At 47.9% G+C, this 22,716-nt stretch overlaps 1 protein-coding gene across 2 annotated transcripts; it reads left to right on the top strand.

Annotated features, from left to right (window-relative positions):
• Window positions 1–13,569: 13,569 nt before the first annotated feature.
• Window positions 13,570–17,499, top strand: LOC109743420 (KH domain-containing protein SPIN1). Of its 2 annotated transcripts, none has more exons than XM_020302509.4 (7): window positions 13,570–13,915; window positions 14,095–14,183; window positions 14,500–14,663; window positions 15,799–15,912; window positions 15,998–16,114; window positions 16,331–16,474; window positions 17,091–17,499. In XM_020302509.4, exons 1-7 carry the CDS (start codon window positions 13,821–13,823, stop codon window positions 17,262–17,264), a joined length of 897 nt encoding a protein of 298 aa, XP_020158098.1. In that variant the 5' UTR covers window positions 13,570–13,820; the 3' UTR covers window positions 17,265–17,499. The 2 variants fall into 2 exon arrangements, with proteins under 2 accessions (XP_020158098.1, XP_040244250.1); XM_040388316.3 differs by having other exon boundaries at window positions 13,587–13,915; window positions 16,331–16,480.
• The last annotated feature ends 5,217 nt before the right edge of the window (window positions 17,500–22,716 follow it).

The following is a 22,716-nucleotide window of genomic DNA, read 5'->3' as shown; positions in this document are numbered from 1 at the left end:
GACACCAAGTTGGAGCCAAGATATACACAGAAACCGGACGTAGACTTGCGGGTGTCCGGGCAACCAACCCAATCTGCGTCGGTGTATGCCATGAGATCCGAAGAGGATGACCGAATGAACTGAAGGCCATAGTGGGAAGTGTCGCGCAAGTAACAAAGAATCCGCTTGATCAGCTGCATGTGGGTGTCGCGCGGATCTTGCATGAACAAACACACCTGTTGCACGACGTAGGAGATGTCGGGCCGGGTGAGGGTGAGGTACTGAAGTGCTCCAGCAATACTGCGATAATACGTTGGGTTGGACAGAGGGTGGCCATCGGCAGCAGAAACCTTGGCGGCGGTGTCAATGGGAGTGGATACCGGTTTGCAGTTCAGCATCTTGGCATGCTCAAGGATCTCAAGGACATATTGCTGCTGACACAAGAATAATCTAGAGCTGTTTGGTGTGACGTTGATGCCCAAGAAATGATGGAGCTCTCCGAGATCCGACATGGAGAATTCGGACTTGAGAGAGGTGATGATGGCGTGGAGCGTGGCAGGGTTGTTGGCAGTGAGAATGATATCATCAACGTAAACCAATAGGTAAGCGATGGAGCTGCCACGATGCAGAATGAACAGTGAAGAGTCACTTTTGGAGCCAGAAAACCCAAGTGACAGCAAAAAGGTCTTGAACCGAATGAACCATTGGCGAGGAGCTTGCTTCAACCCATAGAGTGACTTGTGTAAGAGGCACACATGATCCGGACAAGAGGAATCCACAAACCCGGCAGGTTGAGAGCAATAGACCGTTTCCTTGAGATCACCATGGAGGAAAGCATTTTTGACATCGAGTTGATGGACGGGCCACGAATGTGAGGTGGCCAAACTGAGAACCACTCGAATAGTTGCTGGCTTTACCACTGGGCTGAATGTCTCGTCATAATCCACACCCTCACGCTGAGAGAAACCCCGGACAACCCAACGGGCCTTGTAACGAGCCAAAGTACCATCGGCGTTAAATTTGTGCCGAAAAATCCACTTCCCGGTGACAATGTTTGCTCCTGCAGGCTTAGGCACCAAAGACCATGTAGAGTTAGTCGTTAGAGCATGAAATTCATCTTGCATAGCGCGGAGCCAATTGGGGTCTTTAAGTGCAGATTTGTATGTGGCGGGTATAGGAGAGGGGGGGTGGAGAAGTGGAATGAGCAAGAAAAAGACGTCGAGGCATACAGTAGCCGGTTTTGGCACGAGTGGACATGCGATGTGCGTTACGTGGGGGTTCGATCGGGGCTGCATGGCGCGGAAGACGTGGCGGAGGGGGAGTGGATGGCGCAGACTGCGAGGTGGATTCGTGGGGCAGGCCGACCGTGGAAGCAGGGCCGACAGACGCGGATCGCGAGGGGGAGCGCGGGCCAGGCGGATCAGGTGCGGGTGGCGAGGGAGGCCCGGATTGGCCGGAACTGGGGGAGGTGGGAACGACAGTCGAGGGGGGTCGGGCGTGGGATCCGTGCGAGGCGGGCGAGCCGATCGTTGGCGAACGCGTGCACGGCGTAGTCGCGGGAGTGGGATGGTGGGACCCAGAGGAGGCGATAGGGGAGTCGGGGGGCGAGCTGGGCCCATCCGAGGTAGGTGGGAGTGCGCGATCCGAGAGATCCACTGGGGGCTGGATCAGGGGGACGGGATTTGTTGTGGCTGGGGTAGATGGAGGCCAGGGTGTGGGCGGTACGTAAGGGAAGATGGTTTCGTCAAAAGTGACGTGCCGGGAAACGATAACGCGGCGAGTGGTAAGGTCGTAACAGCGGTATCCCTTATGCTCTAGAGGGTAGCCTAAAAAGACGCACCGAGAGGAGCGAGGGGAGAGCTTGTGGGGCATGGTGGAGTAGGCATTAGGAAAGCACAAGCACCCGAAAACACGTAAGTGATCGTACGTAGGGTGGGAGCCATACAGAAGGAAGTAGGGTGCGTAGGGATGGATGGCACGTGATGGGCGTCGGTTGAGTAAGTAAGTGGCCGTGTGTAGGGCTTCCACCCAAAAGGGTGGCGTGAGATTGGCTTGTTGGAGAAGGGTACGAACGATATCGTTAGTGGTGCGGATGAGGCGCTTGGCCTTGCCATTTTGAGGTGATGTATGTGGACAAGAGAAACGGAAGACAACGCCGTTGGAAGAGAAGAAGGAGCAAAGGGAATTGTTGATGAACTCGCCACCATTGTCACATTGCATCACTTTGATGATTACATTGAATTGGCTGTGGACATATGTAAATAAACGCTGAAGTATGGTGGAGGTATCTGACTTGGCACGCATGGGAAATGTCTCATCTAAAACAACCAGATAATATTGAAAACCTGAAAAACTTACAACCGGAGATGTCCACAGATCACAATGAATCAAATCAAACGGTGCATATGTTTTACTAGTGGAAGAGGAGAAGGGTAGGCGAGGTTGCCGGCCAAGCTGACACGCACTACAGGGCGTGTGGGCGGGCTTATTACAACCATGAAGAAAATCCTTAGACAAGGTAGCTAGAGTGTGGGCGCTAGGATGCCCAAGGCGACGATGCCACAAGTCCGATGAAGTGGTGGCGGCGAGGAGAGCAGACGCCGGGGTCGGTTTATTGCCAATGAAGGGGTAAAGATCGCCATGGCTAACAAAGATCATGAGAACCCTCCGGGTGCGAAGATCCTTCACAAGAAAACCATAGGGGTAAAACTCAATAGAACAAGAATTATCTTTAGTAAAGTGACGAACAGAAATGAGGCTAGTGACGACATGTGGTGAAACGAGTATATCAGTGAGACGAAAATCAGATGGAGATAGAGTGGTGGAACCAGCGGCTGTGACAAGTAAGTGATGACCATTGCCGCGAGAGGGAACATGTTGTAACGAAGAACTAAACTTGGTCAAGTTACCTTGGTTGCCTGTCACGTGAGAGGAGGTGCCACTGTCGAGGTACCACTCCGGGGCGGGGTTGGAGGGGAACCCGCCGTTGCTGTAGGCGGCGTTGAGCATGGCGAGGTGCTCCCAAGACGGTGGCTGCTGCTGGTACACCGCTGGTGGTGGAGGAGGAGCGGCCTGATACACGGGGTAGGCATGAGCATGGGAGCCGGGGCGCGGACCGAGGACGCCGGCGGCGTTCGGTGGCACGCAACCCGATCGTGGAGAGGGAAGCGCCATGCCGTAGGGCGCAAAGTAGCCGGTGAAGGGGGGCAGCGGGGGCTGAGAGGGCTGGCCCCGGCCACCGTTGTCTCCACAGCCACGGCCACGACCGCGCCCGCGCCCGCGACCACGGTCTCCGCCATCGGAGGCGCGGTCACCGCGGCCAGGGTTGGGAGGTTGCTGCTGAGGAGGACCCCGGGAGCAGTCGGGAAGGTGCTCACCGGCGCGGTCGCCGCGATCGCCCGAGCCGCGCGCGCCGGAGCCAGAGCCGCTGCTCTGGCCGCGGTCACCACCAGAGAGAGCGAACGCCGAGGCGCCCTCCTCGGCGGCGCGCTGAGCCTGAGATTCCTCGGCGAGGATGACGCGGAGTGGACAGTGTCGAAGGGGAGCTCCTAATCGCCGAGGACGACACGGATGGTGTCGAGGCGCTTGTCGAGGCCATGGAGGAACTGGGTCGTGAGATCGACCTCGGTGACGGCGTGCTCGATATCGGCGAGGGCGTCAGTGAGTTGTTTCATGCGCCGCGCATACTCAGCGACCGAGAGGTCACCTTGCTTGAGGTTCTGGTACTGCCGGTTGAGGATCATGAAGCGAGCGGCGCGATTGGCGAGGAAGTAGTCTTTGATCTTCTTCCAGAGGGCATAGGTGGAGGTGGCACCGACGACGTGATCCACCATAGGATCCGCAAGAGTGGCGTAGATCCAGAGAACAACATGGGCATCAAGCTCAAGGTATTGGGGAGGGGCATTAGGAGGGGGAGGGTGTTCGATGAGAAAAGTGACACCGTAGCGGATGAGCACCATGTGGAAGAAGGATTTCCATTTGTGGTAGTTGTGATCGGCAGGGTTAAGGAGAAACTTGATGTGGTTGGTTATGTGGTCCTGGAAGATGGAGGCGCGAGGAGTGGGTGCCGGCGGCACCGGGGAGGAGGAGGCGAAGAGAGGAGCAAAATGAGATCCGGCGGCGTTGGTGCTGCCACTGAAGAGAGAAGGGTTTGTACCGAAGATGAACGACGGTGTGGTGGTAGAAGAAGTGGCCTGGGGGGAGTCGGCGGCCGGTGCCGTCGAGGAGGTGGTGCCCGGCGAGGTGGCGGAGCCCATGGCAGTGGAGGAAGAGGGGGAGTGGGTGTCGGACATGGAGGTCTTGGCGACTGATATCAAGTTGGACAGAATTGTTCTTTGCTTGAATGAATCTGTTACATGGGGTTGCCTAATATACAGGTGTGAGGGAGAGAGGCGCCCAAGAAAATAGGCACGCAGGTCAGGGTGTTACGGATCCTATATACATGGAGCTACACAGTACACATACGTTACAATTTAACTCTTGGAACTTTAGCCTCTTAAAAATATTATTTTTAGTCAGACTAAAATAAAGCATTTGGATCCAAACACCCTCTAAACTACTACTCCAACACGTAAACTATTTTGTCAATGTCTCCTCTCGGGGGCTGCAAAGCTGCGCCGTTTCCAACGACACGACGCGACGCGATACTCGCTCTCCAGCTTTGCTGCACTCCTCAACACGTAAACTGTCTCGTCGATGTTTCCTCGAGGAGCGACGGCACAGTACAGCATCTCGCGCCAGAGACTGTCCGTCCGTCTGTCACTGCGCGGCCAGCCAGTCATTTAACTTCCCCAGCCAATGGCCGGCAGACAAAGGGGCGGTACCGTCACCGTCACTCACATTTACGCGTCCGTAGCACACTGGAGCCTGGAGGCCATGTGGGATGGTGATGGTGGTGGTGCGGAACTGACGGTGCTGCCTACGGCCGTCCTCCGCGCTGCCGGCTGCTGCATGCGTCTCCGTCTATCACCCCGTTCGTGCGACGCCCCGTACGTGACCGCGCGTACGGTGCACTGAGCCGAGCTCGCCCGCGTATCCACCGGTATCTATCTCCCTCCCTCTCCGTAGGTTCCAGCAGGCAGCAGCCGAGCTACCATGGCCATGGCCACCGCCATGCATCGTCGACACCACTCATGCGGACACCACCTGCGTCCCAACACGCGCTGCCGTGCGCGTAGGTACGTACGTGCTCAGTGCTCTCTCGTCCCGCCCAAGCAGCGAGGGAGAGGAGAGCGGCAGAGCATCCAATGCCTTTTCCACGCTGCCTTCTTGCTAGCTCGGTGGCTCACCACGGTAGAAGCGACAGCCAGGGCTAGAAAGGCCCACGACGGAGCAGGGGCAGCACGTGGTGGTGACACGATCGCGCACGGGCGCCCGTGTGTGCGAGAAAAATACTCCTACTGCTTCCCAGCGTGTGCTCCGGGTCCGGGCGATTCATCAGATTCCGCCCGCCCCCATGCCGTCCTCGTCCTCCATGACTCCATGTGCGTGCCGCCTGCCCGAGCCGTACGGACGGTCGACTCCCGGTTTAGGTTGGGTTAGGTTATTAATCCCCCGGGCACGCACGGCACGTAGGCATAGATAGAGGCCGCGCGGCGTGGGTGGGGAGGTGATCGCTTGTCATGGACCTTCGTCGGTCGGTTCGTGCACGTGTCGGCTCGACGACGACATGTTTGTTTTCGATGGTTTTCTACTAGTACCCCATATGACATATCCGTCTCCATTTTTGTAGGATGTTGGTTTCTGAGGGAGATTTATAGGATGTTGTTACCTCAAGTGCTCTCTTGCGTTCGCAGGAAGACTCGAACCAAACCTTGTCCTCGGCGTGGATGAACTCCCCTCCGTACAGTGCAAGTTTAAATTTTGATTTTGATTTTTCTTTTAGATAGGGAACCTCTCATGCCAAACGGTGGTGCAATTTTGATGTGTTTCCCCTCAAAGCATGCCATCTTGATAATACCATAGTTCAAAGAGGGATCTTGTTTCAAATCCCTTATCACGTGGAAGACGAATATGCAAATAAAACATGAATTGGATTTTAGTTCAAAAGATATAGTAATAGATTTGAATTTGAAAGTCAAAAGAGGCACGGGAGGTGGGTGTGTGGCCTGCGGAAACGCGCCCCGTGCAGAAATTTGCACGGAATTAAATATTAAACACACACACACAAGTGTCTGAATCTTGATGCAACCTTACGTTCTATAATCCGCGTGACATGTCTAATTTTTTTCAAAAAGGAGGATAGCCCTGGTGGCACACAATCATCTTTATTTAATTAATTGTTTTAACAGAGTCCAACAAAAACAAGTACATGAATCGACCCAAAGCCAATCTCCTGAACGATGTACTGCTCCCTTCATTTCTAAATATAAGTCTTAAGTCTTTTTAGACATTTCAATGCGGACCACGTACGGATGTATATAAATATATTTTAGAGTGTCTATTCTTCATTTTGCTCCTTATGTAGTCCTTATTGAAATCAATAAAAAGGCTTATATTTAAAAATGGAGGGAGTATATCGCTACACCTAGTAGCTTGATGATGTGCCCTGGCCACGCACCAACGCACATCATCTAATCTGTTGGCCTCACCAAGCCGCTCACCGCATGCACATGCTCCAAAATTATCTGCCACCATCTTTCGTCGTCCCAACTTCTGGAGAGATCCACGCATTGACCTTGTCAGGACCAACTCTCGTTTATGCCACCACCCCGCGCGTCCATCAACACATGTCCGTCATGTGATCCCGTTGCGCCACACTGCCGAGACATGTCGTCGACGACGCGGTAGGTGCCACATCACACCACCTCTTGATCCAGATCGCCACCAACGCTAACCCAACGGTGTCCACCAGCCAGCTACCTCCCCAGGCGGCGCCTTCAAGAAGGGAACGACGCCGACGACACCGTCTCCGCCCACCCCAGTTAGCGTTTTCACCCGGGAGACAAATCATGTAATGGAGGTGGAAGCAAATTGATGAACGTCTTCATGGAGAAAAAGCAACACCCTCGGGCGTCGCCGCCGTCGTGGCCGAGTAGCGCCAGTTAGGGATTTCTCTCAACGCGAATCCCCACATCCAATCCCATCCGCATCGTGGACCGATAAATCCTGCGACCCAGATCCATACGGAGGAGTACCGCGAGTGGCGTGCTACAAATCGTCTCCCACGGAGTAAATATCAATTTTCACAAGCTAGACGAGGCTCGTACGATGGTTTGATTGAGTTATTGTTATAGCTTTTTCCTTTGAAAACAGAAAACTTGCAACTTTTTCATGCACTTTCCAACAAATATGCACTAACCTTTTATTTTGTCGGGCGATCATTTTAGATTACGATGTTAGCCAGCTTTTCGTGCATCTTTTTTTTGTGTGGCGAATAGTAAGCTACAATGAAACAAGAACGCAGTACAAACACAGAGACACCTCCTTGTCAACTGTCAAAGTCATGATTCGAGGAGAAACACCGTCCACCTTAAATGAAACCCCCACCATCCGTAGCTAGACGAAGACGAGACGTACTACGCAGCATCGATCGAGACGGCCGGGGGCATGATTGCACGTGCCAAGAAAAAGTAATCCGGCCTAATGCCAGAGTTTTCTAGCCTAATCAAGCGGCCCCGCGTGTTCCATGTGATGATTCAACGCTTGCAATTACGGGATCCGGAACTTGATTAGTGTTTTGTTTCGACGGCAGGACCCAGAAATTATTGATGGATGGGCCTCGATGTGTTCGAGGTGAGGCGCCGGGTACCACCAACGGTGCACATCAATACTCCCCACACGAGAGAGGGAGAGCGGACCAAACTGTGGTTGGATGATTACAAAAGCAGTGATATTTTCAGTCCATCAGGGTTCAAGTCTTGTGCTCGCTCACGACGACCACGAAGTGTCTTTGATGAACTTTGTCAATCTCAAGATGATATGCTGGTTCAGTCTCTCGAAGGTGCTATAGTATAGCATGTATGTGTGTTTATAAGGATGAGTATATACGCATATATGAGCGCATGCGTCTGAGAACACGAGAGAGGGGGTAGATTATTTGAAGGGAGTGGGGGCGGCGTGTCGCCATGTCCACGGCGGAGCAAAGCATGCATGCATGCGCCATGGCGATAGCCGATAGACGATGGTGTAGCGGATCTCCTCCTCCGTGGGCGACATGAACGGCCGGGGATCTCGATCGACCGGCTCTGGCTAGCTCGGTGGTCGCAGGCAGAGGCTCCCATGCTCCACCAGCTTTTGTGCATTTGCAATTTTGCATAGGGTGTCTGTTTGTGGTACGTGGGAGTTGGTCGTTTTCCTGTATTTGTGATGGCGATTGCTACCTCCAAATGCCACCGACTGATTGCTACTCAGATGCTTGGGGAGTGATGGTGCCGGCCATGTGCTGCGCCATGGACCAGCTTCCATGCATCAGACAGACAGACCGCATAGTTACTTGGGGTAACATGCATGAGGACATATGGGTACGCCGCACCAGTAACTGGCGGACTGTGGCCCAACATTTCCCCGCATAGCAAAATGACAATGGGATATAAATCTCTCACAAATCGAACGGGATACTATGGTGGCAGTGAGACAGGAATTGTGAATTACTCCCTCTGTTCCACAATGTAGTGCATATTAGGTATTTCAAAAGTCAAGCATGGCTATCTTTGACTAAGTTTATTGAATAAATTACCAACAACTAAAGTAGTAAATAAATAAAATAAAAGTACACTTTACGATGAATATACTGATACTAATTTTGCATTCTACATGTCGATATATTTTTCTTAAAACTTGGTCAAACATAGACATGTTTGACTTTTAGAAATCAAAATATGCACTATATTTTGGAATGGAGGGTTGAGGAGAAGTTAACCATGCAAAAAACATAATTAATCAATATGACAACCCAAACGATGTTAATCTAGATGAGAATTTTCTTCAAAAAATAGATGAGAAGTGGGAAATCCGAATAAATTAACTGTTTTAGTTTTTGTTTCATAATTAAAATTAATAATTAAACTTGTTATTTGCCAACTAAAATGCTTCCGTGTCTATGTGTGTATATAGTGTGAGGGAGTTACCTTGTTCCTTCTCTCTTTCCTTCTCCCCTCTCACCACCTTATCTACACATATTGTTACTACATACTCCCTCCATTCCATAATATACCACATATATATTTCTGAAATGTCAAACTTAACAAACCATTTATAGAGAAAACTGTCTATATTTACAATGTCAAGTATACACAATACGAAAATATAACTCATGATGTATCCATTGATATGCATCTAGTATTCCAATGTAAATATTTTTCTCTATAAACATGGTCAAAGTTTGAGAAATTTGACTTTTGGAAAAAATCTATAGACAGTACATTATGGAATGGAGGGGGTACTTTTCTCCGTTTTCTTCTTTCTTCTCACTTGATTTGGACAAATAATTACTATGTTTGCCTTGTCTCATCCAAAAACCTAAGAAAAATCAACTTAATGCAATTCTAACGCCCAATGATGGTTGCAATTCAAAGGGTTTACTTTTTGATCAATGGAACAAATGCTATTTAGGGGCTTTCAATGCTTGATGACGACATCGGTGCATGATTTGATTGTGCACACTTTGAGAGAGCCATTTTCTCATGTCTTATTTCTTCATTTGGTTTGCTAGGTTGTATACTTTGTGCATGCATTCTTAAAACCATCTTTTTTTACCCAGGATGGAAACCAACCTACAACGATTAATATGATGCTAGGGTTTTAGTGTCAAGTATTTGGTTCTAATTGCGTTAAAACCAGGTACTAATCCCCATTCTAATATTGGCGCATGCTTATCCTAGTTTTCTAAGAATGTCTTTGACTAATTATGCTGATGCCACCAATCGTATAAGGGCATCTTTTCTCTACTCGGTAAACGTGACCAAATGTCCAAGTGAGCATTGTCTACGATTACATAATTCACAGAGACGGAATGTTTACTATAAAGGTCCGAGCTAGTCTTTTGTGAAACTAACTAAGTGGCATATCTAGCATAGGAATAGTTATTTATTTAGTGTCAATGATGAAAATAAGCCAAGGATTATTATTTTGATTTCCTCTTGCATGATTGTTCACACTTATGGAGTACAATAATTTTTTTCAGTGCCAATGAAGAAAATCTAGTGTATGTGTAAGATTGTTGGTTGGGAGTCCAGGGGAAAGGGGTGAATAGACCCGACGTCTCAATTGCAATGGTGAGCTCAGTATTTTTACCCCTTATAGTCATCAACCGAATTCACGTAAGTGTGCGCCTTCGAGAGCATTCTCTTTCACTTACATTCTTCCTGAAGTTGGCTCGAAGATGAAAAACACTAGCTAAGCATCATTGGCTTGGTCAGAGTACCAAAACATTTTGGAATTTTCATTTTCTATATCAGGAAGCACATAAGAAGCTTGTGCAATAATGTCAAGTCAACACTAACTCAACACTAGTGTCAAGTCATCAACATATCATCAGCTTGTGCAATAATAGTGCCATTTATAGATAAAATAAAAGATTTAGCTACCACTAGGAAAGTAATGATACACCTGTCAGAGAATAGTGGAGCATGAAGAAGTTTGCTACAAGCACATCGTATCTAGACTATCTAGTGTGACCTCTATATGCCACTAGTTACAACCTACTCTAGCAGTATGAATGTATGATATTGTGATATCTTGAGTATGTGGTGTGTTGAAATATGTACTCTCTGTTTTTATTTAGTCCGCGTATTAGCTTTGGTCAAAGTCAAGCTTTGTAAATTTTGACCAAGTTTATAAACAAACATATTAACATATATAATAACAAATCAATACAATTAGATTTGTTATTGAATGCACTTTCATACCATATAGATTTATTGTGGTAAATGTTTATTTTGTTTTCTATAAGTTTGGTCAAACTTTACGAAGTTTGACTTTAGTCAACTCTGATATGCATAGTAAATTAAAACGGAGGGAGTATTTTGTTAATATGTATTGTGAACCCTAGGGTGCACGTGACCCCCAAAAAATGATCTGGCCATGTGACGCTAGAGCCATCGTTCAAATATATTGAGATATTGGGCAATGTTGTGTGACACAAAACATGTCTCTAGCTATGGTAGATTTTTCGTAATATGAGATCATCGGATCACGGCTATCTAATGTGACTCAAACTTTGTTTGTAGTACTCGCACCCGCACAAACAAGTGCAACCAAAATTTAAAATTAGTTGCCATATTAACCACTAGATCTTTCTAACAGTAACTCACCAAGTTTTCAACTAATCGACAAATAGGCCAGACAATCACATTACGTGTTTTTTTTGCGGAGAGCACCATGTACATATTCTAAAGACATGGTAATAAGACTATTCATAGTTTTTTTCGGATAAGACTGGTCAGAGCCACGGAGTGGTAATTTTACATCCAGCAAAACAGAGGATCACTACTTAATAGTTCGCCACAAGAAACATAATAGAATTGTCAAATCTTGAAGCATATTTTACAATGTTCACAGTACCAAGACATGCCTATCTACATATGGACACTTGAACATTCCTAAATAGTCGAGATTATTAAAGGCCCACCATAACATGCATGCAAAAGTTTTGTATTATTTAATCTCACTACATCTATTTATCTCAACATTCACACATTTTCTTTTTTGAGACAAATTTCCAATCTATTCATCAATCATGATAGTACAGAGAACATAAGAGATAATAAAAATTACAACCAGGTCTATGGACCACCTAGCGACGAATATAAGCACTGGAACGAGCCGAAGGTGCGCCGCCGTCATCGCCCCTCCATCACTGGAGTCGGGCAAACCTTGTTGTAGTAGACAGTCGAGAAGTCGTTGTGCTAAGGCCCCAAAGGACCAGCGCACCAGAGCAGCAACCTTCGCCGATGAAGAGAGTTGTAGACCGGAAAGATCAAACGTAGAACCACACAAACGAAGACGAACAAACTGGATCCAAATAGATCCACCGAAGACTAGCACCGACGGAATCCCATGATATCTGACGGAGACACACCTCCACACATCCCCCGACAACACTATTCGCACCATTGGACGGGGATAGGATGTGGGAGACATTATTGCTACCGAGGGACATCGCCACCGCCACACAGCTCCAACCAAGACGTTCAACCTAGCAAAAACGAGAACGGGGTCCCTCCCGCCGGCGGGGGGCCGAGATCCTCTGCACCTCCACAGCCCAACATCTCAACTCATCACACATGCCACCACATAAAAGACCCACTCAACACGCATGATTTTCTTGCCCGTTATATTATGCTACTTATATTCAATAAATATTTTCAACTATACAATAATAAAATAGAATATGTAGTATGTATTTTTAGGTTTAGTTCATATAACCAAATTCCATTGAAACAAATTGCAACCTATTTCCACAACATCGCGTAGGGTATCATCTACTCCCTTTGTAAAGAAATATAACGGTCTTATATTTCTTTACAGAGGTAGTAGTTATTTATATGGACTGTACATTGTGACAAAGATACATCATCCTCAAGTCAAATGAGATTTAGCTATCTATAGCAAAAGTAATTGCATATACCTTTCGGAGAATAGTGGAGCACGAAGAAGTTTGCAGAAGCACGTCGTATCTAAACTATCTAGTGTGACCTAAATGTATCACTAGTTACGACTTACCCTAGCGATACAACACTATCCTATCTTGAGGACGTGGTGTGCCGAAACATGCATGTCGTTATTGCACATCGTCAACTCTAGGGTGCATGTGACCCTAGTTACGACCTACCCTAGCGATACGACACTATCCTATCTCGAGTACGTGGTGTGCCGAAACATGCATGTCGTTATTATACATCGTCAACTCTAGGGTGCATGTGACCCCCAAAAAGATCTGACCATCCGCCGCTAAAGCTATCGCCCGGATAGAGTCAGATATCGGCAATGCAACGCGACACAAACCGCGTCTGCAGCTATCGTCGGTTCTCGTAAAAGAAGATCATCACATCACGACTATCTATTGTGACACAAACTTTGTTTCTAGTACCCACCAACCGCTCAAACCCGAGGGCCACCGAATTCTAAAACTGTTGGCTATATTACCACCAGAGGTTTCCAACAGTAACTCGACGTGTACGTCAAGTTATCAACGAACCGACAATATGGTAAACAATCACATTACACACCCTCTTTCCCAGCAAAGATTGAACTTTTTTATCCAATACTATTTGTTGAAAAAATATTTACATTTTCTAAAAGACAAGGTAATAAGGCCAGTCATAGCCGGGAGGTGGTAATTTCGCATCCAGCAAAACAGAGGAACACTACATAATGGTTTGCTATAATAAGCCCAATACCATCACAAAATCATGGAGCACATTAATTCACAGCAAAGCTTGATGTGCACAATATCAAGACATGCCTCTTGCTTGGCAGCAATGGTAGGAATTTATTCACAGATATGGACCTGGTGGACTGGTAGTCCTCTTCTGGTGGTAGTAAAAAGAGAAAAAAAAACAGTAGACCGGTGCGTATCTGGCGGGTGTCAGCCCCCCCAGGGGCCTGGGTTGGTTATAAACCCTAGCGTAGCGGCGGCGGGGCAAAGAAGGGTAGAGAGAGAGAGAGATTGAGCGCCCGTCGGACGTCGTGCGCGGCGCAGGGTTTTGCCGAGATTTTCCTAAAAAAGGGCCATCGCCACCGTACCGAGAAAAGAAAAGGGGAATACGAGGCGAAAAAACACACAAACTCCTCCTCCTCATCGCCTCTCCTCGCCCCCTCTGCCCTCCCTCATCTTCCTCCCGTTCGGTTGTGGCTCCTTGTTCCCTCACGATTGGTGCCCGGGCCGCGCCGCCATCGCCATGGACGGCCTGCACGGCGCGGACGCCTGCTTCTCGCCCGGGAGGGCCATGTCGCCGCAGGTCCGGCCCCCCGCCGGCCCGCCGGACGTAGGCAGGTAAGGACGGTCGGACGGACGGCGGCTGAGATTGGGTCTCGCCTTCTTCTTCTTCTTCTTCTCTCTGGTTGAGAAAGATTGGTTCTTTTGGTGCGTTTTGCTGGGTGGACGGCCTCGCTGAATTGGTTGCCTCTGTTTTTCCGTGCCCGCCGGATTGGATGGCGTCGGTGCCGCCGCAGCCACTACTTGACGGAGCTGTTGCAGGAGCACCAGAAGCTCGTCCCGTTCACGCAGGTGCTACCAATCTGCAGCAAGCTGTTGGGTAACGGTGAGAGCCTCGATTCGCTTCCTCGCCCGCCGCCGCCCCGTCTAGCATTATTGGCCTAGATTGGAATTCGTCCTTGCTGATTCGCCGTCGCCTGATTGCTTATGTTTCTCTCCTGTTGATGCAAACTTGCTCTGCTTGACTCTGTTTTGGCCTCAAGGCGCAGCCCTCTGTGTATGTGTGCGTGTGTCTTAGGTCTTTAAAGCATGGAGTAGTATGTAGCTTGATTCATACGATTCTTCAGTGTCACCAAGTTTTTCATGTACGTTTTCGTGCTAACGCTGTGTTCTGATGTTTGCTCTTGTGCTCATGCTGCCAGAGATAATGCGGGTGTCCTGCCTGCTTAAGCACCAGCATGGTGGGGACTTTGAGAGGTTGCCGCCGATGGCGAGTCCAAACCAGATGCATCATCATCCGTCGCCCCCAATGCCTAATTTCTGTGGAAATGGTTTTGGCCCGTGGAACCACGGGGCGCATCCAGAGGTAATTGTGTTAGTTATCTGATGATGACATGAGGGTGGCATATTCAGTCATCCATCATATCTGATCGCATCAGCTGGTAATTAATCTTCAAAGGAGAAAGAATGATACACGAGATCCTCTCTTGGTGATGTGATGGTTGCAGCTACTTTGCGCATGTTAATTGTGTACTTGTGTATCATTCCGTTTAATGATAGTATGGATGCGATAAGTTGCATCCTCGCCATCACATCTGATCGCATGGTATTCTTAGTAACGTAGTCGTAGTCTCACCCTTAAACCTATCTCTCTTCATTGCATACTTGCCATGGAGACAGAGGTCCGAGGCGTAAGCTGAGTTGATTCAGAATTGCTACCTGAATTTTCTGTTTTGCTATGATATTATCATCTTCTGGTTTGCGCTCAGCTAAGTTTCTAACAAAGTTGCAGTGCACTGAAAACATATACAGGTTCCTTTTGTTCTGTTCCGCCTTTCCCTCTGCTATAAATGCTTGCTGAAAATTGGCAAGTCTTTTTCTTAAAACACACCAGGTGGATAATTGGGTGTAAATATTTTTGTGCTGATTGATGTGGCGAGCTTACAAGCAAGATATATTCTTGATATTCTCATTAACGCAGTGGCCGTAAATAAATAAGCAGATATGCCTATAACAAGTCAAATATTGCGTCGGAGTCTTTTTCAAACTGAAGTCCTATAAATTCTGGATATATAGACTTACTATGGAAGACTGTAAACTGGAAATCAAGCTGATTTCTTTATTGATTGCTCCTGTTTTAGAATTCATATCGTGCTCTTCCACAAAGAGGCAATCCATATTATTGTGTCTTGATCTAATGAGGGGTAGCTGCTATCTTATGCATGTTTTATTCCTTAATGAGACTTGAAATGCGCAAATTCGGTGGATTTTTCTGAACAAAAAGACACTTGACGCTTAAGATTATTGTATTGAACTAAATCCTTATTTGTTTGGGAAGCATTAAGAAACTGGATTGACTTGAACATAATCAAATTTGGATCTTTAGTTATGTTTGTCCTACCTGTTTGCAACTGGTTACACCGCACTCTCAATTTTTATGTTATGCTTATTATGTCCTAAGATGTGCATGTGCAAAGCCTTACAGTTCTGTGGTTGATCAGAGGGTAGGTTTTCCTCAAGGACCTGTGGGTTGGCAAGGAGCACCACAAAGCCCCTCTTCATACATTGTCAAGAAGATTTTGCGGTTGGAGATACCAACAGATACTTACCCTAATGTACGTTATTATTTCCATACTTGCAATGTTTACTAGTATGGAATCATTATTTACTCTGCTTACTCTGCTTGCCATACTTGTTCAGTTCAATTTTATTGGCCGTCTTCTTGGGCCAAGAGGAAACTCGTTGAAGAGGATTGAAGCCTCTACGGGTTGTCGTGTTTTTATCAGAGGGAAGGGCTCAATTAAAGATCCTGGGAAGGTAAACATAATTCTTGTATGGAACCTCACTCTGTAACCTGGCAGATATATACATATATTGCTACGTATGCAACTATACATATCTGAAATTCATTACATCACTAGTATAAAGTTATATTTTCGTAGTAGGCAACTTTCAGTTGTGTACAGTACTGATCTTCTTAGTGTGTTCAGCAAGCCTGCAATGCTCATCTGTCATTGTTATCATTTCTTGAAGGAGGAACAGCTGAAGGGAAGACCTGGTTATGAACACTTGGATGATCCCCTGCATATCTTGATTGAAGCAGAGTTACCTGCCAATGTCATTGATGCAAGACTCTCAAAAGCACAAGAGATCCTAGAAGAGTTGTTGAAACCAGTGGTACGCGTGCGTGTCTCAACTAACTTTTATTGTTTTTCTATCATTGTTCATTATATTATATTATGTAGCCATTTAACAAAGTAGCAAGTTGAAACATCTTAATATGAGTCCTCCAGAGATTAGCATTATACTCCCTTCGATCCAAAATAAGTGTCGCGGTTTTGAACTAAGGTTAGTTCAACCTTAGTTCAAAACTGCAACACTTAATTTGGATCCAGAAATTAGCATTATACTCCCTTCGATCCAAAATAAGTGTCGCGGTTTTGAACTAAGGTTAGTTCAACCTTAGTTCAAAACTGCAACACTTAATTTGGATCCAGAAATTAGCATTATACTCCCTCCGATCCAAAATAAGTGCGGCACTTATTTTGGATTGGAGGGACTATTATCTTCGCTTGATTGTATTTCCCCCGCTTCATTTCTCACAAGTTTATTTTCCTATCACAGCTCCTATTTTTTTCATAGAGCAGTACTAATTATTCACCCATTAAAGCTAAAGCAGTAGTTTTAAACGATATAATGAACAAAACTAATCAAGTGTGGTTTCAGAAAGGCACGCAGAGTGAACTTATGTCCTTCTGTCTTTCTAAATCTTGCCTCTTTCATATTTTGTTAGGATGAATCACAAGACTACTACAAGAGGCAGCAACTCCGTGAGCTTGCGATGCTGAACTCACCGCTCCGAGAGGAGAGCCCTCGTCTAAGCCCGCATCCAAGCCCGCACCCAAGCCCGCATCAAGGCGGCGCTTCGCCCTTCAGTAACGGTGGGATGAAACGAAGCAAACAATGACTGCAGAGGCCTGCTCCTCCCAACTTTGACCCTTCCAGAAACCTGCTCTCAATCGGTGCCCTCACAACCTAATTTTTCATGAGCAAGCTTTCATGATGGTGTTGGCATTCGTGCGAAACCTGTGTTACTAGTAGAATTTTGATGAGTCTCCCTTGTGACATTAGCCTGTGATGACTGACTGAGAATGATCTATGATAGCGAATCCTCCGCCTTTATAATTAGAACATTTGATTTATTTGTTGCTGGTAATCATCAGATATGGCACTGTGCAGAATTCCGAGTTGCTGTGGGCTAGAGTGGTGGGATTTTTATCCGACTTTGGTGACTTTCCCTGAGTCTGAGCCACAATGGGAGTAGTGTTTACCAGTTAGTACCAATTTGTGGTATTCATTGCCGTAGTGCTGCATTGCACTGCCAGCTAAATTCTCCTGCAGTTGGTGATATTCTGCAAGAGAAACCTAGGAATCGAGACCCAGTTTACCTACTTGATGACTATCTTATGAGGGTCACAGAGCTGCAGTCTTCATCAACCCCAAATTCCTAAAATAGAACTCCCAACTGCCCTCTCTGCTCTCCCTCCTGCAGCAGTTCCTTCCGCTGTTGCTGGTGCTACACAGCTCCTCCTGGGACCGCCCCTACATTAGGGTTAGGGGTAGGGTCTCCGAAGACTTGCGCACGAGGAGATGGCGGTGGTGTATTATGGTAAGGTGGCAGCAGTTGCCTGATAGTACATGGGAGGTGGGAGGCTGCATCGGCATACTGTGATCAGGGCATCTTCAACGGCAACACGTAAATTTCCTCCCGCATCCATCCCTGGACAGAAGGGGACCAGTCCGGGGACACGGATGCGGGAGGACGCCATCCAACGCTAGCCGCATACATTTTGACTTTTTTTCAACAAACCGGATGAAATTCATGCAAACAAGGCCGGATTTCATATAAACATGACGGATTTCATACAAACCGGATGAAAACGGTTACGTTTTGGACATATTTTTAACGAAAAAGCTAAAACTATGTGCACAGTGCGCATACGGTCACGCGGAGCTCCATTCCCACGACATGGATACACTATGCTAGTCTACGGCCGACCGCGGCGGATCCCTTTGTCTTCCCCATGTCCGGCAGCTCACTAGCTAGATTGCCGTGAGTCCTGGAGGCATATTCTTCCCCCGTATCTTTCCTATGTCCGGCTGCGCCGCTCATCGGAGCGACAAAGAGGATGCTTCAGCCGGTGGGGAAGGGCATTTCCGTGAAGCTCAGGCGGGTACCTAGGGTGGTCTGAGATAAAGGAGAATCGGCCGGGTGACCGGTGATGGCCTTCCTGGGACCCAAGTGGCGGCGACCTCCCGTGTTCTACTTCTCCTCGATGATGGTAGCAGGCGCGGACGTGTGGGCAACCACCTCGTTGACTTCCACGTAGCCGACTTCTTCCTCTGCATGCATGGCGCGGCTACGCGGGTGTCGACGGCGTATCCACCGGGCTCGGCATGGCACCCAGCCGGCTTTTATACCGGAGAACTGCTCTTCTGGCTCGCCGGATGCCATCGAAAGATTGAAGAAAATGGTGGACGGAGAAGATGGGGAGCGGTGGAGTGGTGCGATTCTTGCCCGATGTCTGACCTTTTTTTGAGCGGCCCCCTTGTTTAAATATAGGACGGACGAGAGGAGCCTGCCCGACGTTGCGTTTAATGCCGGCCCGCTCGTGAACAAACGTGTGGCCTGAGTAGGTTTCTCGGCTTCTACGCGGGGTTTAATGGAGGCGTTTGAATGCGGCGAGGAGGCGTGTTCAGTCGGGCGTGCAGCGGGCGGCGCCCTCGACGGGCGCGCCGCTTCAATGACGGAGGCAGTGAGAGGTCGCGTCCGCCCTGAGCCGCCTTCAATGTGGAGCCGCTCTACAGCGACGTAATTGCGGGCAACTGGTGCCAGGCGGGAAGCGCGCACGGGAGGGGGAGGGGTTTTCGGTGGGCCAAAGCGGTCAGAAGCGGGCGTGACAGCGGCCCGGACTCTCGCAAACTTCCCCATGTTTGTCTCCCGTTTGCGGGAGAAAACGCGTCCGGACCGTACTGCGGACCAATACAGGCCTGCTTTGGATGGCTTCCGTGGTTCGGACAGCGTGGTCCGGACGGATGCGAGAGGTTTCAGGGTCGGCGTTGGAGATGCCCTTAGAACGCGGGGGTAGGGTGTCGAGGGTGGAGATGAGGGATGAGGGAGAGAATATCCTTGGAAATCACCAAGTTACAGTGAAAACTATGTTATGAAGTTTCAAAAAATTCTCAAAAAGTACGATATGTTCAGGAAATGTACTATTAGCATGTAAAATTTCAAGTTCAAACTCTGATTCAGATGTTAATAGAACGCCACCCTTACCATACTGTATTTTTTATGGGACATTTGAGAACATTCAAACTTGGTCTCTTTGAAGTTCTCGTTATAACTTGTTTTCATCAGATATTCTCTTACAGCAACGATGCACTAAATGGGTGATTTTCCAAATAGAATAGAAATACGATTTCTAGGGGGTTGTTGTTTCTTGTGCTCTTGGTCCTAGCCGAATAACAGTTTGTCATCTTACTCTACTGGCTGCTATTGGGATATTTGGTAAACACATGCATTTTAGAACCCTCTATGTACTTGTATATATTAAAATGTGCATAACACACTATGCTACATTTAAGTGGCACACATTTTCTTATAGATGTATGTTATTTTTTAAATACTTTTATGATTTGTTTAGATTTAGATGGAATCAATTTCAACCAATTCTCCTGAATTAAATTTCAAAAATAAGAAATTTTATGTACCAAGGGGAGGAGGAGGGTTGCTTTAGCATGAACAACATTTGAATGATAATGTGTTTGAGTTGTGACTTTGACTCTGAGTATTATTATCTGACTAATGCTGCAAGATGCAAACCGGCAAAAAATTCATGTTTGCATGCTAAAAAATATGTCAATTAAATTGAGATTAAAAAGGAACAAATGCCTAGTATAAATCAGCTGAGAGAGCATGAAACAAGATATTATCAGATAATATGTTGCGGTCTCATCGATCTTAATAATTTTGTCCTCATTTCTGTTGTGTCGTATTGAGTGGTGATTTTGACACCAGCCTCCCTGATACGTGCTTTCACAATAGGGATGAACAGATGAATGAAAAACACTAAAAGACGGATGGGATATTAAGCTCGGCCGCTCAACCATAAGATATGAGATCAATGAAAACACAGTAATGTAGGGTAGATGCGGTGAGAATCACGGTCGTAAAACATAGATGAGAAATGTCATGGTTCATTGAACACAAACACATGTAAAGTTTCAGCAAAACCACCACACACACACACACCACTCTATCATTAGTGCAATAGTAGCCATGACCGCATGAGCAAACAACCATGAAGCAATAAGGGCACCACCCACGAAGAGGCCACCAGCCGCCACAATCCACGCATATCACAAGTGTAGGCCACCAACCGCCACGGTCCACACGTATCATGAGCGTAAGGTCGTCCGTGCATCCAAGAGCTTGCAAGAGGCCATCCGGTAGCACCACAACCTCTTCACTCCATGAAGAGGGGTTTTAACACCCCCCCACCCTCCTCCCAAGAGTTCTTGAATGAGATCAGGTCACTAAAAAAACAGACAACTAGTAAGAAAAAGAACAAAATGAATGATTTTCTCCAAAACGATGTTGTTTGAGTACATCACTTGTTGAATCCAAATGTTAATTGAAATATTTGTACCCACAAAAGAGACCCCACAAGAACATGTATATTGCTCCTCATTTACGAACACATTATGAACATTTAGAGCATCTACAACCGGACGCCTCCTACCGACCTCAAATGTCCGGGTGGATGGCCCGGTCATCGACCGGTCAAAAAAAGCAACCCAACTAGGCTACTTATACCGAGCCTAAACGGTCAGGCTGACCGACGCCCCTCATATCCAGGGGCTGATCCAGCACAGGTCATGGATGTACACTCAAAATTTTCTGCAAACAAATTCGTATATATAGAATATGACAAAAAATACTAGCATACATGCTTGAGAGCCTAAGCAGCAGCCCACACGTGGCCAACTAGGCAACAGCCCACGAGCAGCAACCAGACACTTTTGTCCAGAACCCAATGCCCTCAATCTCAATCTCCAAGCCTAAGGTAAATAGGGCTCGCGATCTCTTCCCTCCTCAAGCCGCCTCCACCCCTATCCTGGACACTCGATCTCCTTCCTCCTGATACCCTCCCTCTCGATCTGGTCTAGGGCTTGGAGCCGCCGCCGGTGGAGCTCCGCGGGGCAAAGCCCAAGCGGAGGATGATGATGCGGTTGCGGTGGAGATCTGTGTGGGTGTCCTGGACGTGTGGGTCGTCCGGCGTCGGCGGCGCAGTGGTGAGGGCCCCTCTGCCATTGCTGGTTCACCCAGGCGGGTCGGCAATTTCGGGCAGTGGTGCAGCTCCGGTCGTGCGGCTTCCCGGCGGGAGATGTCACCCATTAGCGTGCTGGATGATGGAGGAGGCCGATCTGGTGGTCCAGCCGGGCATGGGCGCGGATTTGCCAGTGAAAGCTTGGTTCGGCCTTGGCCAGAACCCGTGGGTGCCCATACCTCGTTGCAGGCGTCGTGGGGGCAATTCACGTTCCCTGTGTGCCCCAGGGAAACCCCAGATTCAGTCTTTTCCGGATCGGATGATGGAGATGTTCTTGCGTCGTCACCCCAGGGGGGCATCAGCTTTGGGGCTGTACACCGGCTGGAGGGACAATTGTTTGGCTTGGTGGTTGGGCGCAGGTCTCCGTATGCTTCTCGTGCGGTGAACGAGGTGAAGTGGTGTGCCATCTACAATATTGACGGCGGCGAGTCTTGGCAGCAAGGTGCAGCGGGGTATTGGCGTTGGACACCGTTCGATGGGCGTGCGCAGGAGGCAGGCGCTGTTTGGCATTGTGGTGGGGTCGACGACATAAGGGTCTAGTAAGATTAGTGCATTGATTGATCTTGAAGATGGGACTGCGGAAGAAGGCGGCGACAGATTCTACAACGTGCGCATGCGGTGTACGTTGAGGATCCGCTGGACCGGTTGGTGCTCCCGGCTAGCCGATGGGCGGCTTGGCGAGGCCATTGGATTTCTTGGTGTGCGTGATGCGCAGTCAGGGCACATCATCAATCTTGTAGGTAGGGCGACAATTTTTGTCGAGAAGGTGGCTTTAGATTGATCTATGTATTTATTTTATAAGACCTTATTGAATAATGCAATAAATATTGTTGTGTGCATCGCTCGATGCAGGCCCGGGGTAATCCTCCTTTTCGAAAAGGGCCTAAGGTAAATCCCCTCCAAAATTCCAATCCTAATTCGCATTCGTTGATATGTACATGTGTAGCTCTGTACATGCCACTGTCCTGATCTCGTTTATTTCATCCGTAAAAGGATGATGTTAGGGTGAAAAAAAAACTCAAAGTTGAA

Source organism: Aegilops tauschii, chromosome 1 (assembly GCF_002575655.3).
Source record: "Aegilops tauschii subsp. strangulata cultivar AL8/78 chromosome 1, Aet v6.0, whole genome shotgun sequence".
Classification (NCBI taxonomy): Eukaryota; Viridiplantae; Streptophyta; class Magnoliopsida; order Poales; family Poaceae; genus Aegilops; species Aegilops tauschii.
Note: the sequence above shows the minus strand (reverse complement) of the source record. Positions and strands in the feature narration are given on the sequence as shown.

What these genes read in the sequence shown, in the direction of transcription:
- LOC109743420 (XM_040388316.3), top strand. Translation starts at nt 13,821, where the DNA reads ATGGACGGCCTGCACGGCGCGGACGCCTGCTTCTCGCCCGGGAGGGCC. An exon ending in GGCCCGCCGGACGTAGGCAG is followed by an intron (nt 13,916 to 14,094) that starts GTAAGGACGGTC and finishes GTGCCGCCGCAG; the next exon opens with CCACTACTTGACGGAGCTGT. An exon ending in TGTTGAAACCAGTGGTACGC is followed by an intron (nt 16,481 to 17,090) that starts GTGCGTGTCTCA and finishes ATATTTTGTTAG; the next exon opens with GATGAATCACAAGACTACTA.